We start from the raw sequence: 17,230 nt of genomic DNA, 5'->3' as shown, positions 1-17,230 counted from the left end.
GAGGCCTACTGCGGAGGATTGCCGCCACAGAAAACCACAAAGTTGGCGTGTTTAACCAGGAGAGAATCTCCAGCTTGTTGGAAAACAACATCATGTTCCTTTCACAACGCGATTCGTCATTATCCGTCCTCGTTGCTACACTGCAACACGCAAAGGGGGAACAAATGCCCCTGCCGCAGCATCTTTTGTTTAGGAACAAAGACTGAAAAGACAATCATGGAAGAGAACGCGCTCCATAGTAGCAATTTTGATAATCACTAATGGACAGTGCACTCTGCTCCAGACATCGTTTCCAAGAGTCAACACGCTGCAGTTGATCGAGAAATCTGAGGTCGCAAGGCGCTGTTCAAGTCCTTTTTCGACCGGAGCACTTCACAGGCCTCAGGCGACAAACACGTGCGACAGGCGTCATTATTCCACGGGTCTGGGCTCAGAGGTCAGAAGATCGGGAATCAGAAGCGCGAAAGCACAAGGTGAGCATGTGTCGTCCACCGCGCCTCCTACCTCATGACTATAATATACTTACTTCAAGCCAGGTTGGATATCCTCCTTTCCTTCTCTCCTGCACGCTCTTTGTATTGCACAATACTCAGTGAAACATCTGACTTGTCTCGAAACCTCCTGAGCCCGGCTTTACTTTGCTTTGGGCAGAGGGATAGACTTGAGCTCTATCTCCCTCCTGCTGCTTTCGTTTTCGCCAATTAACTACCGACTTCAGCCTTCGCCCTGTTCGCCATCTTTATTCCTTGCTGAAGCTGCTCGTCGCACCAAGGCATAACGTGCCAAGAATGTATTCTTAGCTGGCCGCTCCTAAGAATGAATGGCAAGAGGATGAAGAACAAAAGACAGTCAAGTAGGACTTCGTCTCGTGGGAAAGACAGATAATCGACAGGCCTTACAGAGTCGTGAAAATTCGCCCAGCTGTCTGTCTGGCTGATCGAAGACATTCGTAGGTTAAGTGGACGGGTTTAAAAACTCCAGAGAGTAAGTGACAGTACGGCGCCACGGTGTCGACATACTCCTGAAAGCCACGGGTCACGAGGAACGATGCGCACGCACGCCCCTCTCGCAACCTCTTTCGCGTGTAAAACTCCGCACTCTTCGCTGCCTCGTCTACACAAGTCGCGGCTTGCAATGACTACCGAACAAGTAGTGAGCAGGCGCTATTGTTAGCAGGCGCGCTGAAAACTCGACAGACTTCTGCTCTTAGTAGGGAAAGAAACTATCCGATTGATCCTTTTAAAGCAGACTTTGATGAAATGTTAGTATATTTCTCTCTGATATCGCCATCCTCCATCATCAGTCCTCGCTGCAAGCATGCACTGTGACAAATCATGACGAAAAAGACTTTTGTGTTTTCCAATCGACCGCTCTCATAAATAAAGACAAGAGAAAGAGTACGGGTTCATGTTATCCAGCAATATAGAGGCAGACAAACGGTTGCTTCGGTGTGAATCCTTTCGACGCTGGCTGGTTATCTGTCTGCTTGACAGAAGACTTCTAGCGGGAGGAGTGGACAGTTTAAATACTCCTCGGGAAAAGCGCAGCACGGGCGACAGCACGGGCGACAGCACGAAGGCTGAGAAATCACGAGGAGAAAGGACTTTGTGCAACTGACCCTGCGCCCTTCCCCGACATCTATATGAGGCTCCCCACCCTGTCCCACTAACCGGTCTGCAAGCCTCTCAGCTTTTCATGGCTTAAGACATAGCAGCAGGTCTTCCTGCCTGAAGAAGCTGAATGACCACGGTGAATCTATTATGTTGCCGCTGCGGGAAGACACAGGATTGCATCTCCCTTCCCACCGCTCTCAAATCAGGACAGATCATTCACTCTTCTCTACGCCACCATCTACCATCATCGGTCCTCGCCGTGACACCTTCACTGGGCCAAGGCGCCCAGAAAACAAAACATCGTCGCAACCGACCAGCCGCTCTCGTGAGCAGTCAAGGAGTGAGTATAGCAGAGAGAGCACCAGTAACCTGAAAGTGCTTCATTGCAAGGGCTTGCGGCTGTCCGTCTGGACGATGCATACCTCTCGAAACATGGAGTCGCGGTCTTGAATAGTCTGCAGGAAGCAGAAGGTAGCACATGCGACGCCGTTCCCATTCAAAAGATGCAGAACAAGTCGTCACGAGGTTTGTTGCACGCGCAAGCGGCCTCCGTGCTCTCGCTCTCGCGTATAAAATCTCTCCTTTCTCTCTCTTCTCCCTTCTTTCATCTGCATTCCAGCGCGCTGGACAGATTGGAAGATCAATCGGAGGAGTTTCTCAATGCCGGCGGGGCCCACGTGATCATAGTTCTACTGTGGCCGCAGCGGTCATTGGGCGTCCCAGCCGTGCTCCATTTCCATCTCGGACTTCCCTCTCGCGCTGCACACCTTGTGGAATCGCCACTTATTTTGCTTGATGTTGAGTTGCTTCATCACGCGGTGTTGCTCATGGACATTGCGACTGTGTGAAGGGACCCTTGAGTTGCGGTCTGTCACTTCTTCCCCTACGCTGGCATTGCCAGAAGAAGAAGACAAGACAAGGAGCGGACAAACAGGCACCAGCAGTAGGTACGCAATCGACTTTGGTTAGTCTCCTTGATAGTTTTTGACGGAGTAAGTGCTGGATTTCTGGGAAGCTCAGGCACTGTTGATGGGTCTGGGAAGAAGCTGCGAAAGAGTTGCCGCTTAAATATCTCTCGGTGCCGGGCTCGGACCGTCATGGTGTCAGGAGAGAGAGAAAGAGGATAGCACATGTGATGCCCGCCGCCTTGACACGTAGCGGGATAGTCACAAGACTTACGTCGCACGCGTAAGTGGCATCTGCGCCATGTCTCGTTGAATGAAAGCCTCTCCGTTCCATCAACAATCTTTTCCCTCATACACGACACCAGCGCTGGGCAGCTCTGAGTCTTCAACACTGTCGGAGGCATCAGCAACGGCAAAACAACCTCTAGACTTCGCGGTCTCATTCTGCGTTCTACCCCGCACTCCGAATCGCTCTTCAAGCCTTTTTATGTCTAGGTGTCTTTTTTCTCTCACAATGACGGTGTTGTTTGCGAAGAAGATTTGTTGGCGGACAGCACCATTCTACGACGAAGCCCATGAATTACATTCGGCCTCTATTTCGAATCACTTGCCGTGAGAGAAAGGGAAGAAACGAAGGGGCAGACACTATCGGTAACTATAGAACTATGGTCGACCATTCGGTTGTCTCGCCGACAGTGCATAGGTGAGCTTCATCTGCGAAGTTCAGCAGCTGCGACTGCCCCGGAGCGATGAGCTAGTCGAAAGAAAAGAGAAGAGGATTTATATAGCTCTTAACTTGAAGCTCGAGCCACCAGTCACGCCATCAGAAGACAAACGGACAGACGGGCACGTGAAATGCGCATGTCGACTCGCCTGCCTCGCTCCTGATCCAGGCGTCAGGGGCATATGGTCAGGGGGATGACCGCAAGACACCGAACGACTCACTCACAAGACCAGTGACAACGAGCATTTAGCATTTGTCTACGCCCGGCCCTTCTCCCCCCTCCATTCTTGTGCTTTTCACGTATAAAACCCCGGCCACCTCTGCTCCATCGCTGCCTACACACACCAGGCAGGCATCTAGCAGCTCAACCCAAAGATGAGCGAAGAGCACTACTGTCGGTGGCCCTGCAGAGATCTTCAACGTCCACCATTTGTTCTTCCTTTCCTTCCTTCCTTCCTTCCTTTCATCTACACCTGTGTAGAAAAGTAGCTTCCTCTAAGGACAAAGAAACACACCACTTCCCAATCACAATGTTCGCCATCGGCACTCAATAATGCTTCCACAACAGCAAGGACAGGAAAGCCCCACCTAATCACACATCCACTTATATCCCACATCAGCAGCACACGCACGTCAGGAAGAGCCTAGCCCGTGACGACTTCCTCAAGCCCCGCCCCCCCTAGAAAACCCTACCGCACACCGCCAATCCTCCTCTCCCCTCTGCCTTACCTCTCTAGAACGCGTGCGCCGACTGAAGCGCGTACGTCGACGACTCTTTCGCACGTACTCTCTACTGCTACTGCTGCTGCTGCTGTGGCTCTGGGCTTTGGGTGATGGAAGTATAATTACTGGCTTCCTTCGTCTCATGCTGTTTTGTCTTTTCTGTTCTATTTATTTTAGTGGGATCACGTTAACAAATAGAAACATAGGTGGAGAGGTGGTGTTGTTATTTGTGTACCGCCGTAATGTAATATTGACGACGATCATGATGGCGGTGATGACGATGACAAGGAGCAAGCATACAGTAGTGTTGGTAGCAGTGGTGACAAACGAGCCGTCACTCAGGTAGCCGTCCACTATTCGATTTGATCATCTGTCCATCAGTAGCGCGCGAAGACGATGTATCCATCTCATCTTACACGCCCGGCCCATGACATCAATTCAATTCAATTCCGACAAGGCGCTCACCGACATACCCATCCTTCTCCTCTCCGCTCTCCTCCAACTCCCCTACTCACCCCCTATCCCTCATCATCATCCACCACCACTCTCCTTCTCCCAACCCCGCCCCCGCCCCTAACGCCCGCCTCTCCCTCGTCGTCGTCGGTCAAAGTGCCAATGACGAGAAGACCCTTCCATCCGCACCTCTCCCGCTGTCCTCCGTGAAACAGCAGTGCCAGACGTGAGGTAGTAATCTTGAACAAGGAGAACGGGGCGAGACGCAGACGCAGACGCCGATGCCGATTCTGACTCATCCGACCCGGCGGCAGCGCGGAAGCGAGGCGTAGGAGCCGCAGCCTCAGCCGCAGCCGTCGCGCCGGCGCTGACGTTTGGTGGAGCGGTGGGAAAGCGGTGGAGTGGCGGCTGTGGTTGCGATGGAGGATATTCGCGCGGTTTAGAACTGCGGGAGAAAAAGGGTTGGCGCGTTAGCAGAAGAGGAAGTAGAGGACATGGTTAGGGAGACAGGTTGGTCCACAAGGATGATGGTTCAGTTAGATGTGGGCTGGGTTGGGCTTTAGGACAAACATGGAGAAGGACAAGTCATGGCGAGAGATGGGAGGCTGATACATGTGGGACTCCCATTGCAAGACAGATGAGTAAGTGGAGACCAGCACTTTTTACCAAGAGGATCGAAACGAGAGAGACCGAAGGGCTGTGAAGGAGCTCGGAGAAGTGGTTGAGTGAGGAAATAAGATAAATGGCTCAATATCTCAGAGTATGACAGACGTGGATGACACGACACCGACATGCCCGAAACAGCGACGACAACAGCAAGAGTGAAGTGCTTCGCAGAGAGAAGAGAGATCCACCAAACATCCACAACCACATCAAACGTAAACGCAAAAGAGGAAAGAGGCAGGCACTCAATACCACGCATCCCCGGCATATCGCCTGACTCCTCCGCCACCGCCATCTCCTACCGCCACGCCCGGCGGGACGTACCGGTGCGGCTGTGCTGCTGCTGCTGCTGCCGCCGCCGCCGCCGCCGCCAGCCGATCGCGCTCGCGCTCGCGTTCTCGTTCGCGGCCGCCTCCGCCGCGCTCAAGGCTGCTGTTGCGGCTGCCCCACGGACTGCCACCGCCTGGGCCTGCGTATCGCAGACTATGGCCGCGACTGGGTGGCAGTCCGGCCGTAGTGTTGCGCTCGCTGCGAGGCGGGTAGCTGGGCCGCCGCGCTCCGCCATGGGACTGCGCTCCTTGAGCGTGCGGGCTGTAGTATCCCTGAGGCATAGGGGCGTTAGCAGAAGCCGGTACGCGAGGGTCGACGCCTGGCTGTGCGTTGCCCGCAGCTGCTGGCCCAATGGGCGCGGTAGGGTGCATGTGCGCAACTTGTGTGGCAAACAGGGGTCCGTTGGTTGGGCGGAAACCTGGAGGCAGCTGGCCTGAACTGGATGAGGAATTATGCGGCGTCATCATGGATGCGCCGGGGGCGTGGGTTTGATTACGGCGGTGGGCGCCATGGCCAGAAGTGCGCTGACCGGGGCCATGACCAACGCCAGCGAGCTCGCTGAGATTGGTACCGGAAAAGGTCTTGATGGGAGGGGGAGTTGGCGGTGCACTGTTGGTGGCCAAGGGAACATTTGAGGGAGCTGGCATGTAAGACTCGCGAGGACTGGGACGCGCGGAGGCAGCCATGGGAGAATCAGCCAGCTCGCGATCTCGTTTGGGGGAGTTCTGAGCCTCGTGGGTCCAGTCGCGTTCGACATATCTCTCCCTCACATCTTTTGGTGGCCGCGATGGATCAGAAGTGGCGTGTCTATGAGGGCTGTGAACTTTTGACGTGTGATGATGGGTCGAACTTTGCTTTTCTTTGTCGCTGTGACGCCTGCTATGCTGCGCGTGTTGTGTGTACTCGTGGAATGGCGGAAAATATTCTCGGGGCGAGCCTGGGGGCGAATGCGATCGACGATGACGTAGAGGGATGTTTGGGTTGTAGGCTTGCGAATGTGTACGCGTCGGACGAGGGCGCGCGTACGCCATCTGTGGACCATCATCCTCAGACTCGGAAGACGGCAGGCTGCGTGCAGAACGGCTGCTGGCGCGTCTGTAAGCCTGTGGACGTGGGCGTGGTGGTTGCTTTGGAGGCGGGGGGCTCGACGGCTGACGCGAGTGACCGCCGTGGTGTGGATGGAGGTGCGCATGGCGATGAGGAGTAGGCGTGGGATCCAGATCATCACCTTCGTCGTCGAAATCCGCGGCTGCGTCCTCGGAAAAGGGCGAGCTGCTGCGACGGTGGGTCACTGGGCTTCTCCGGCGCGGTTCCTCCCTCTTTCCCCAGGGCGTCCAAAAGTGCTTGCTCAAGGTGTTAGCGACGACACGGCCGCGGTCCTGCACAATCTCGCGCGGCGTCCGCGTCTTGTAGTCGGGAACGCGTGTGTAGCGACGGATGATGGTAGGACGGCCCTCGCGATTGCGGTAGAGAGGGTTGCGAAAGTATGCGGCGGCGGCGGCATGAGTGCGGTCTTCTGGGGAAAACTCTTCAGAGCCGTCACTGTCGACGATTTCGATGCGCGGGCTAGCAACGCCAGGCTTGGGTGGCTCAACGGCTTTGGCAGCCTTTTCGGCTTCCTGGCGCAGACGCTTGGACACGTTCTCGTACCATGTGAGCATGTCATCATCGGGCTTCTCCGGAAAGGCGTCCTTTGGCAGCTGCTTGGGAAAGATCTTGGACGTGGCCGGGTCGACAATGTCAAACTGGGCGACGGCTTTCTGCATGAACGGAACGTGCTCGTCTGGACCGAGCAGCAGCTGGATGGTCTGCCATGTCACGAATCCCTTCGGCTTCAGCGCGGGTATAGAGGGTATGGCGTAGCCGTCCAAGTCCGGGGCGGGCTGGAGCGAATGCAGACATCCGAGAGACTTGTATATGAAGCCGATGGAGGACGAGGGGGTGTCGAGGAAGAGGATGTCGTAGTCGCCGCCGACAGCCTTGTAGAAAGCGGCGAGTTGTGTGGGGGTGATGTCTGTGCAGTCCTCGGCGGGGCCGAAGTTGGACGCCTGTGTGGGGAAGCGGAGGTCAGTGGAGACGGTGGTGATGCGAGGACGAGAGCGGAGCGTACCACGTAGTTGGCGATGCCGGCCAGCAGGCGGTTGAGCAGGTCGGTGCCGCACTTGTTGGGCTTGAAGAGATAGCCCCAGAACTGGTGCGGGTCGGAGGAGGGCGATTCGGGCTTCGCGGTGCCAGTCGTCTCTGCCATGCCGGCTCGGGCGGTGATGCGACGGCTGGCAGCATGCAGGGAGGCCAGAGGGCCAGAGGTGATTCTGGAGAGGAGAGGAGGAGGTGGAGAGGAGAGGAGAGGAGAAGGGGGCAGAGGACGGGCAGACTGTGGCAGCAGAGCAGAGCAGAGCAGCGGCGGCGGCGCGGGTTGGCAGAGGTAGGTGAGCGAGTCGACTTGGGCGGTGGTGGTTGGTTCGGGTGATCAGCAATCAGGCAAACCAAACCAAGCTCGACGCCTCGCACAACCAACTCGCTTCCTTACTGACCCCAGCCTGACGAGTCTGAAGCTGAAACAACCCTCGATATACTCTGATCCCCTACCATCACCGATCGCCTCTCCCGCCAACTCAGCCTCAGCGTCGCCCCGACCCCGTTTCTCCCTGTTCGTACCTCTACCGCTGACATCACTGCCGCAACTCACATAATCGTCCCTGTTAGAGACCGTGGTGCTGCATTGCACCGCATGAGAATCGCCCAATCATCTTCCATTGTTCCTTCTATTACATGGCACTGGCTGCGCCGTTCCATGTCCCCCACCCTGTCTTGCAGACCTGTAGCTCGCTCATTCCATGCATCTACCGTCTTCCTTGACTATTGTAACATGTGTTTGGTCACCGCCTCATCCTCCACCCTGCTTCCCCGCCATTCTCGCCTCGCGCACCCCTTAGTGCTCAAGCAGCCTCAGGCTGCCCTGCACGACGACGTTCTCCAGGATCGATCCCGGAGGAATGTCGATCGTCTGGCCCTCGGTGGCCACAATGATGACCGTGCCCTTGAGCGTGACACCGCGGCCAATGTTGACCGCCCCGGTGATTGTGAGGTGGTCCAGCTCGCGGATCTTGGGGATCGAAGGAATGCGCGACTGGAAACTCGAGACCTTCTTGAAGTCGGAGCCGAGCTTGATGAGGGGAGCAGGGCCGAAGCGGTTAGGGTCCATGACGAGCTGGCCGTGCTGCAGGGTGTAGAGGTCAGACTTGACGAGCATGAGGTCGGAGCAAGTCTTGACGGGCAGGAAACGCCTGCGGGGCACGTTGACACCGTGGGCGTTGTTGAAGTGGCGGATGGCAGCACCAACGGCCGTCTCGAGCTGGATGACCGACAGGTCGGCCTCGCCCTTCTTGTCCGCCGGGATGCTCTTCTCGTTGGGAATGATCTCCATGGCGAGCTCGTTGTTCTCAACAACACGCTTGATGGCCTTGAGGCTGAGCCAGATGTTGTTGGTGTTGAAGTACTTGAACTTCTTGATCGACTTGAACTCGTTGACGTGCTCCTTGGGGACTTGAGCGATTTCAAGAAGACGGACCGAGCCCTCGTAGTCGATGATGGTACCACCCTTGACATCGGCCTTGGTCTTGTCCGTCAACTCCATGATGTACTCCGACTTGGTGTCGGTCATGTGCTGGAGAATGCGGAGGTCGACGACGGCGCCAAGGTTGTCGGCGTTGGAGAGGAAGATGTACTCAATGCCGCGGTCAATGAGCTTGTCGAGGATGCCAGAGTTGTACATGGACTCGAAAACGTCGCCGTGACCGGGAGGGTACCAGTCGGAAATCTGCGACGAAGCGCTCTTGGGTGCGGGGAGAAGCGAGTCCTTGAGCACACGGGGGTACTTGGACTGGTTGAAGGTCATGATGTCAATGTTGTGGCCCTCGTACTTCTTGATGATGTTGGCAGTGTCGGCGTCCGTGTTGAACGAGTTCATGAGGACGAAAGGAACGTTGACATCGTAGGTGCGGTTGAGGTACTCGATTTGACGGACCGACAAATCAAGGAAGGACATGCCGTCGCGGACCTCGATGACGGACTTGGGACCAACGCAACCCATGGAGGTACCCAGACCACCGTTGAGCTTGACGACGGCAAGCTTCTTCAGGTACTCCTGGGACTGGGTGTCGGCGAGGTCGTGGTAGTCGACGACCTGCTCGGGCTTAGGAGGAGCGATGCGGGACCACTCAATGGCGTTGCCCTTGGCCTTGTCGTTCAAGTAACGACGGAACAGGGCGAAAAAGTTGTCCATTTCCGTCTCGAACCTCTGATTTGGTCATTGATATGTGGATCCATCGTATATGAAGTGAAGCGTGCTTACCTGCTTCTCAGCAGGGTCCTGGACGGTGTCGACGAGCTGGTTCAGCGCATTGCGCATCTGAGAAGCGGCGACAGAGGTAGAGGTGTTCTCGAAAGCCTGATCACCATTAGTATTGCCACTGATGTGAATTTCTGACATGATAGCCAGCAGCGTGCCACGAGCTTGCGAGGTAAGGTCCAGAGCCGATTGTCAGTATTTGAGGTGGCAGCCACATTGGGCGGCGAGAGCATGAGACGGGCCGGTGGGCGGGACTGAAGCACCACCAGGGTCAAGGGGCTGTTACAGGTTTCCACGTAGAATGTGGGGCCAAACAACTGGTCCCGTGCCGAAAATGGTGTCGTCAGACGGTATGGTGACGATGATCCGTCTTGCTACGTCGACCTGCCATGGCCGAAGGCCGCCATTGGGTGTTTTCAACTGTTGCTCCCATGGTGCGTGTTCTTGGTCCAAGCCGCATGGCAGCCCACGCGGGGTGGCGGTGGACAAGGTGCAAGGCGGTGTTGCATGTGTTGATGGCTCGTGCTGTCATGATCGACGATAGTGTTGAGGGGCGGCGGTCGAGGAGTGGGGTGGGTGAGGCGGTAGTTGTTTACTCGGAGGCGAGCCCGTTTGCGAAAGTTTCGATCGGTTTCGAGCGGCCAATGCAAGTCCCACGGCGTCGGCGGCGCACGGAAGGCAACATTGTGTGCACGAGAGTCGGATGGCATGCTGCTGGCTTGCGACAAGGCAAAGGGGAAAAAGTTGACTTACCATGTGAGACTGGGTCTTGCCATGGTGCCTGGAGAAACCGTCGGCGTCACCGTCGGAGGTGGAAGGCTTGAGGCGATCGGGAATGATGCGCGAGGCCATGGTGATGAAGGTGTGATGCAACGAAGTGAACTGCAGACCGAGGGGCAGAAAAGTCAGTAAGGGGGTGGTTTGGAATGGTCAAGAGGAGCCAAGGCGGGGCCTTACATTGAGCGAGTGGTGCTGGAGTCAGTGAGGCCGAGCCGAGGAGTTGGACGTCGGTCTCTTGGGAAGATGGGTTGGGACGGGAGTGATGTGTGAGGAGAGGAGGGTGTGTGGAGGAGAGGGAGAGGGAGAAGAGGGAAGATGGCAGAGGGCCTTAACATGTACGTGGTGGGTAGAGGGGGAGAGCTCCGCAGGTGGCCAAAGCTCCAGGGCGAGCGGCGGCCTGGACACCATGAGGCAGGCAGGCAGGAGCGAAAGTGGTGGCCGGTTGTCGCCCAAGTGCCAAACCATTGAGTGCCAGAATTCAGGTGCATCGTCTCGTCGACCGCCCATTGAACCCACCCACACGAGCAGGGAACGCTAATTATGGCGTGCGGCCTCCATCCACGCGCCGAATGCTCCACCACTGCCAATTACCGACCGCAACACTGCTCGGGATCCCGCAGTCACTTTTTCACAGTACAGCAGTTACAGCATGGCTGGCGGGAGGCTTTGTTGAGCGCAGAATCATGACGCCGCCTGCATCCCACCTGGTAGGTGGCTGTCAACGGTTCCTTGTGCCGCCACTTGACCACGCTACCGTCAGGCTACCTGACTGACCGCCATCGGATTCCCTCTCTCTGGCAATTCGAGCGCGCGTCGGCGGCGGCGGCAAACCGCTGATCGCAGCCCATGGCCCCCTGTCCTAATGGCTGGGATGCTCGTCGCAAGTAGACGTTTCTCGTCGACATGCAAGCCGCCGTGCACCCCGAAATTGTTGGACCGAGACGCAGCGCCCATTATTCGCTGCGGCTCTCACACGTGGGGGTGTCAAGTCTGATGCGCGGGAGATCGCCATCTTACGCTTCCGCCCGACTCGACCACCAGCTGATGTCGTGCGCGTCGTCGGCCATTTATGTACCTGCGACCACACACCCATGCAGACACGACCTGAATGCCTGGATGCCTGCTGCCGCCCGCTGCCCTAGAAACCGGCCTTGTCGCCCTTTTCGTCGCCTCGCCTCCATTTTGGGATACCGTTTGCCATGGTGGCTTCGCTTGCTCACGCCCACAAATGTGCCACTGTCTTGGTCGTAATTGCTCCCTATTTCGCACAAAAGGATCTAGAAATTCAATCCTTTTTCATGGAATATATCGAACAAGAAGAAAAGAAAAAAAAAAGAAAAAGAAAAAACAAAGATTGGGGTCCCTCGCCCACAAGCCCTACTGGGATGCGGCCGTTGCCCAATATCCCCAAACCCTGGAAATTTCAATCATGGGAGCATCCGCCAAAGACACAGCTGAAGGCTTCTCCAAACGAATGCGAACGCTCGGATATCCTTCTTGAGGGTTTGGCAGGGGTACCTCAAATCCAGAGAGACATTTCATAGCCAGCTGCTCCGCCAACGCTTCCAGGGTCTCGAAAGAGCTCTTCTCCATAAGCTGCGCCATGGTGAGCAATTCTTCATCAAATCAGGATGCGCAGTCTCACCTCCACGAGCCATGACTCCATGTCGTAGTATCCCTCGAGGAGGTCAAACGCAAAGTTGTCTACCCAAACATTGAGCACGACCACCTGCTTCTTTTCACGCTCGTTGCTGTTGACCCCAATCAACGTCGGAACGCGGACGTCGCGCAGGTGCAGGCAGGGCGCGACTTTGTCAATGATCCTCTTGTCGTCGACCTGCTCCGGCGAGCGGTAGAAGATTTTCCAGCTCACGCCGGCCCCAGCACCCAGCGTGCTGCCCTTGGGAAAGTGAACTTCAATGGCACTGGCTTCCAACGTCTTGTTCTTCTCGGCTGCCGTTTCAAGGATGGCAGCACTAATGACTGAGCCAAGCGTCCACTCATCCAGCCAATTCTTGCTCGATGCGCTCGAAACGGCGTGTAGAATATTCTTGCTGAGGGTTCCGTAGTGAACGGTGCTGGAATCAACCTTGTCGCTACTGGCGGCAGTCTTGAACGGCGCCCTGATGGCCAAAGTGACTGATATCTGCAATGGCTGCTCCTTTTTTCTGCCCCAGATATCGAAGCCCGCGTTGGCAACCAAGCTCAGGTTGCGGACGGCCACCTTGTCAGCGGCATGGGGCCAGAGAGCTTGAGCATCGAGCTCGGTGATGAAGTCTGGCGCACCAAGATTGGGGCCGTGTATGAAGCGCTCATCGTCCATGCCGTCCGGGTAGACGTTGTTGTTTTGGTGTCGAATTTCCCGCCGACTTTGCTCCGCCGGCATTACATCATCAACACGCTAGCCCCAGAGGAGCTAGTTGCCGACGCGTGAGTCGCGACTTGGGTTCTGCCTTATGCTTGTCCACTTCTTGACCTGTACTGTACCTCCAGCTGCATCACCAATACATTCCGCAGTCGATAATTGAATCCACCCATGTCGCTCTGAGCTAGTCGCCCACCATGCAAGGCAGCGTCGAGCTTCCTGCTGAAGCAAACCCGCTCACCGAAAACATCCTCTTCCACGTGCTTCGCTCCGCCGCCTCCAGCGATTCTCACCAAATCCAGACGGGCACCAAGCAGCTGCAGCAGTGGGAGAAGAAGGGAGGCTTCTTCCCTTTGCTTCAGGTAGGTCAAGCTTCCCTGATTTCTGGCTCTGTGCCAATTTTCCACGTGTCGAGTAACCCCTGGGCCTCTTCCATGCTCTCCCTGCAGCTTGGAGGGTGAGGTCGATTGGCTCAAGGCGCCTTTTGCATTGCACCGATGCTTGACAAATCTTCATTAGCCACATGCGTTTGCTTTCAACAGATCATGAAGGGACTCGTACCATGTGCAACCACCGGAAAAAATCAAAGTGCGACGCCCATGCTCCCACTACCAAGAAGCCCTGGGTTACAAAACTCGCACAAAATCGGCCATGTCGACAATAATGAAAAGTCTTTTCTCTCAAAGGTTCATTCACTAAGATGCGTGTTAGACAGTTTTCATCGACCGATCTCTTCCTTTTGAAGTCCGCTACCTTGCAATCATCCAGCTCAAGAATGGCATAGACAAGTATTGGCGCAAGACTGCCACCAAGTACGCACCTTGTCCACCTACACCGTCAAGTCGCTAAATCGAAAATAGTGCTGTGAGCAAAGAAGACAAGACCGTTATTCGCTCAAGACTTCTTGAGAGCGCTGCCAACGAAGCCGACCAACGACTTGCCCTGCAAAATGCCTTGGTCATTTCCAAGATTGTCAGATTCGAGTTTCCCAACGACTGGCCTGACGTGGTCAACGAGCTGCTGAACCTGTTGCGAAACTCCGTTGCTCCCGGCGCGAGCCCCCTCTACTTGCACCGCATCCTTCTTGTCCTCCTCCACGTCATCAAGGAACTCGCCACAGGTCGCACAATCCGAATGCGTTCAAATCTCCAGTCGATAGCGCCAGAGATATTCCGCACCCTTGGCCACATCTACGTCGACAAGGTCCAGCAATGGCAAAGCTTCCTTCAACAAGGAGGTGACGACGAAGGCGGCGCGCTCGAAAACATTGAGCAGAGTCTGATCGCAATAAAGATTCTGCGTCGCATTCTGGTAGCTGGCTTTGACTTTCCCAACCGCGAGAAGGATGTCCAGGAGTTTTGGGTCGTCGTTCGCGACCAGCTGGGTCAGTTTCTCGCCTTGGTCACGCAAGAACCAAACCCCTTAACACAACCCGTGCGAGATCTCGTGGAGAAGCACCTCATGCAACTGTCCAAGCTCCATTTGGAGACTGCAAAGGCGCATCCTGCTGCTTTTGTACTACTTCCAGACTCCATGGACATGACAAAGGCGTATTGGGGCTTGGTACTGCAATTTGGCGAGGCGTTTGGTGCCAAAACTCCATCTGGAGACGCCCAAATTGGAACCGAAGGCGACGCAGATGATGAGGAAAAGTCGATCCTGGAGAGGCTCAGCTTGAAGGGTTTGTTATTGATCCGCGCCTGTCTGAAGATGGTTTTCAACCCCACTCAGACTTTTAAATACCGCCATGACCAGGAAAAGCAAGAGGTTGGTTTCTCTACGTCTCCCTCCCCTTACAGAGTACTGACTGTTTGCAGCAAGCGCAAGCCAAGGAGATAGTCAAGCAGCAGCTCCTGGGCGAAGACTTTGTCAAGGAGATGATGGAGACTGTCGTCACCCGCTACTTTGTTTTCCGCCGCAGCGATCTTCGGCAGTGGGAGGAAGAGCCGGATGAGTGGGAGAGGCGCGAGGACATGGAGGGCGACGACTTTGAGTTTTCTGTCCGTTCCTGCGCCGAGAAACTCTTCCTTGACCTGGCCATCAACTTCAAAGATCTTCTAGTCCAGCCTCTGCTCGGAGTATTTTACTCGGTCGCTTCCCCTGACAATGAGAATATTCTCTTCAAGGATTCTGTCTACACTGCCGTTGGACTGGCGGCACCTGTCCTTCATCACCAGCTGGACTTTGACTCCTTCATCCGTTCGACTCTGGTCCAGGAGGTGCAAAAGCAGAAGCCCGGCTACAGTGTTTTGCGCCGGCGCATTGCAATTTTGCTTGGGCAGTGGATCACAATCAAAGTGTCTGAGGAAAGCAAACCGCTTGTTTACCAAATATTCCAGCACTTGCTCAACAAGAATGATCCACTGAACGACCACGTTGTTAGAGTCACTGCTGGGCGCCAACTTAAGAACATTGCCGACGACTGGGAATTCAGCATCGAAGCATTCCTTCCCCATGCTCCTGACACTCTGGGCCATTTGATGGCTTTGATCGGGGAAGTCGAGCTCACCGAGACCAAGATGGCACTGCTGAATACCATCAGTGTCATTGTCGAGAGGCTTGAACACCATGTACGTCCTGTCTCTTTCCACAACGTTTGCTCTAACACTGGTAGATTACACCCTATGCAAACAGCATCGTCAGTTTGCTGCCGCCGCTGTGGGATCAGTCGGGAGAGCAGCACCTGATGAAGCAAGCCATCCTCACCATCTTTGCCCGCTTGATCAATGCCATGAAGGCCGAGTCTATTCCCTACCACTCCATGGTTATTCCCATCATCCGCAACACCCTTGAACCCGGATCGGACACGCAGGTGTACCTTCTTGAAGACGCTCTCGACCTGTGGCATGCCGTTCTCGTCCAGACTCCAGCCTCGGCATCCCGAGACGTTCTTTCTCTGGCCCAGTACCTTATTCCGTCCCTCGAACTCGGCACCGACAGCCTCCGCAAGACGCTCGAGATTGCAGAGACATATCTCTTGCTTGCGCCAGCAGAAATGTGCTCCGATGACATGCGCACCTCGGTGCTCAAGTCACTCTGTAAGCATACACCCTTATGGCCAAACTACCCAAAACTGACGTGCCGCAGCCTCCCTCCTCGGCTCCCTCCGACCCGAAGCCAATGGCCTCGTCACCCACATCGTCGAAACATTCGTGCGCACCGCGCAACTCCTTGGCGGCGAAGCCGCAGTCGAAGTCCTGACCAGCGACATACTGCGCTCGGGCCTGCTATCAAAGCTAGTTGACGGACTCAAAGGGGCGTGGGAAGCGCACCAGACGACGGGACCCAACGCGCGCGCCTCGGCCGTCGACGGCATCGTCGAGACGGACTACTTTTCGGTGCTCGCACGCCTCGCGCTGGCGTCGCCGCGCATCCTACTGGGCGCGCTGTCGAGCATTCGACCAGAGGAGCCGCTGCCGCAGCGCATGGGCTGGCTACTGACAGAGTGGTTCGACCACTTCGACAACGTGGCGAGCCCGACGAACAAGAAGCTCATGTGTCTCGCGCTCACGTCGCTGCTGGACACGCACGCCGACTGGATCCTGATTCGCCTGCAGGACCTCATGACTCTGTGGACGGACTTGTACGTCGAGCTGACCGAGGGCAACGAGGATAAGTCCGTCGACTGCCTCGTCTGGGAGCAGGAGCCCCCGCAGCTCACCTCCCCCGAGGCCCCTGACGATGCTAGGAGACGCGACTTGGTGTACTCGGATCCCGTGCATCGGGTTAATCTTGTCGTGTGCGTCCGCGAGACGCTGCAGCGCGTTGTCCAGGGCTGCGGCGGCGGGGATAGGTTTAGAGATGAGTGGCTCGTTAATGTGGATAATGATGTTGTGGCGGCTTTTGGCAGGCTGGGCCTCATGTAAGAGGGCCCGTCTGCCTGCATGCTCTGGGTTGAAGGGCACGGATGGGGTTGAGTTGTGTTGCGAGCGGCTGGATAGCTCGTTTTTGGTGAGCAGCGAATGAGCAGCGTGGGGAGTGGCTACCTTAGATAGATGGGTCGATAGGCAGTCTCATGAATGCAATCAAATACCTGTCAGGTTTCCACAGAGGGAGATTCGTGGTCGACTAAGATTTCGTGAAAGGGGGGTTGCATGCCGTCTGTCTATCCTGACAGATATTGCATCAGTTGTCTTTCAGGGCGTGCAGGTACGCCTCGTCTACATGTACTTTCCTTGTGAGTGTCGTGTGTGCCTGCCCTGATTCAACTTTGGCCCAGGGCTCGTGGCCGTGGGTTTGATGGGGCCCTTGGGGATACAACTCTGGTACTGAACCAACTCAACACCAACCACTCCAAAATTGACCGCAATAGTTCACCCATGG

General features: G+C 55.9%; 5 protein-coding genes across 5 annotated transcripts; 1 reads left to right on the top strand and 4 right to left on the bottom strand.

Moving 5' to 3' along the window:
* Nucleotides 1-4,296: 4,296 nt before the first annotated feature.
* On the bottom strand, nt 4,297-5,604 carry IWZ02DRAFT_954 (uncharacterized protein). The gene is made up of 2 exons (XM_066771469.1): nt 4,989-5,604; nt 4,297-4,863 (listed from the first exon to the last, which is right to left on the bottom strand). Exons 1-2 carry the CDS (start codon nt 5,374-5,376, stop codon nt 4,484-4,486), a joined length of 768 nt encoding a protein of 255 aa, XP_066626708.1. The 5' UTR covers nt 5,377-5,604; the 3' UTR covers nt 4,297-4,483.
* Nucleotides 5,605-6,826: 1,222 nt separating this feature from the next.
* Nucleotides 6,827-7,659, bottom strand: IWZ02DRAFT_369228 (uncharacterized protein; the record flags this gene model as incomplete). Its single annotated transcript, XM_066764416.1, has 2 exons — nt 6,827-7,459; nt 7,525-7,659. Coding segments are annotated over 2 exons (768 nt in total), but the record flags the coding sequence as incomplete, so codon positions are not given.
* Nucleotides 7,660-8,343: 684 nt separating this feature from the next.
* On the bottom strand, nt 8,344-9,903 carry IWZ02DRAFT_428826 (UTP-glucose-1-phosphate uridylyltransferase; the record flags this gene model as incomplete). Its single annotated transcript, XM_066765943.1, has 2 exons — nt 8,344-9,711; nt 9,766-9,903. The coding sequence occupies 2 exons, from the start codon at nt 9,901-9,903 to the stop codon at nt 8,344-8,346; spliced, it is 1,506 nt and encodes a 501-aa protein (XP_066626706.1).
* Nucleotides 9,904-11,919: 2,016 nt separating this feature from the next.
* IWZ02DRAFT_369829 (Dihydroneopterin aldolase-domain-containing protein) lies at nt 11,920-12,865 on the bottom strand (the record flags this gene model as incomplete). Its single annotated transcript, XM_066764462.1, has 2 exons — nt 11,920-12,138; nt 12,188-12,865. The coding sequence occupies 2 exons, from the start codon at nt 12,863-12,865 to the stop codon at nt 11,920-11,922; spliced, it is 897 nt and encodes a 298-aa protein (XP_066626705.1).
* Nucleotides 12,866-13,017: 152 nt separating this feature from the next.
* Nucleotides 13,018-16,946, top strand: IWZ02DRAFT_438154 (armadillo-type protein). The gene is made up of 6 exons (XM_066766704.1): nt 13,018-13,269; nt 13,619-13,719; nt 13,768-14,674; nt 14,725-15,477; nt 15,522-15,945; nt 15,995-16,946. The coding sequence occupies exons 1-6, from the start codon at nt 13,105-13,107 to the stop codon at nt 16,771-16,773; spliced, it is 3,129 nt and encodes a 1,042-aa protein (XP_066626704.1). The 5' UTR covers nt 13,018-13,104; the 3' UTR covers nt 16,774-16,946.
* Nucleotides 16,947-17,230: the final 284 nt, after the last annotated feature.

The sequence above is a fragment of the Phyllosticta citriasiana genome, assembly GCF_038021145.1.
Source record: "Phyllosticta citriasiana strain CBS 120426 chromosome Unknown IWZ02scaffold_1, whole genome shotgun sequence".
NCBI classification, from domain to species: domain Eukaryota; kingdom Fungi; phylum Ascomycota; class Dothideomycetes; order Botryosphaeriales; family Phyllostictaceae; genus Phyllosticta; species Phyllosticta citriasiana.
Note: the sequence above shows the minus strand (reverse complement) of the source record. Positions and strands in the feature narration are given on the sequence as shown.

Excerpts from the sequence above, each read along its gene's own strand:
- IWZ02DRAFT_438154 (XM_066766704.1), top strand. The coding sequence starts at position 13,105 with ATGCAAGGCAGCGTCGAGCTTCCTGCTGAAGCAAACCCGCTCACCGAA. Across the intron at positions 13,720-13,767 it reads TGGCGCAAGACTGCCACCAA|TGCTGTGAGCAAAGAAGACA; the intron begins GTACGCACCTTG and ends AATCGAAAATAG. Across the intron at positions 15,478-15,521 it reads TCGAGAGGCTTGAACACCAT|ATTACACCCTATGCAAACAG; the intron begins GTACGTCCTGTC and ends TAACACTGGTAG.
- IWZ02DRAFT_954 (XM_066771469.1), bottom strand. The coding sequence starts at position 5,376 with ATGGCGGTGGCGGAGGAGTCAGGCGATATGCCGGGGATGCGTGGTATT. Across the intron at positions 4,864-4,988 it reads CATGACTTGTCCTTCTCCAT|TTCTAAACCGCGCGAATATC; the intron begins GTTTGTCCTAAA and ends TTTCTCCCGCAG.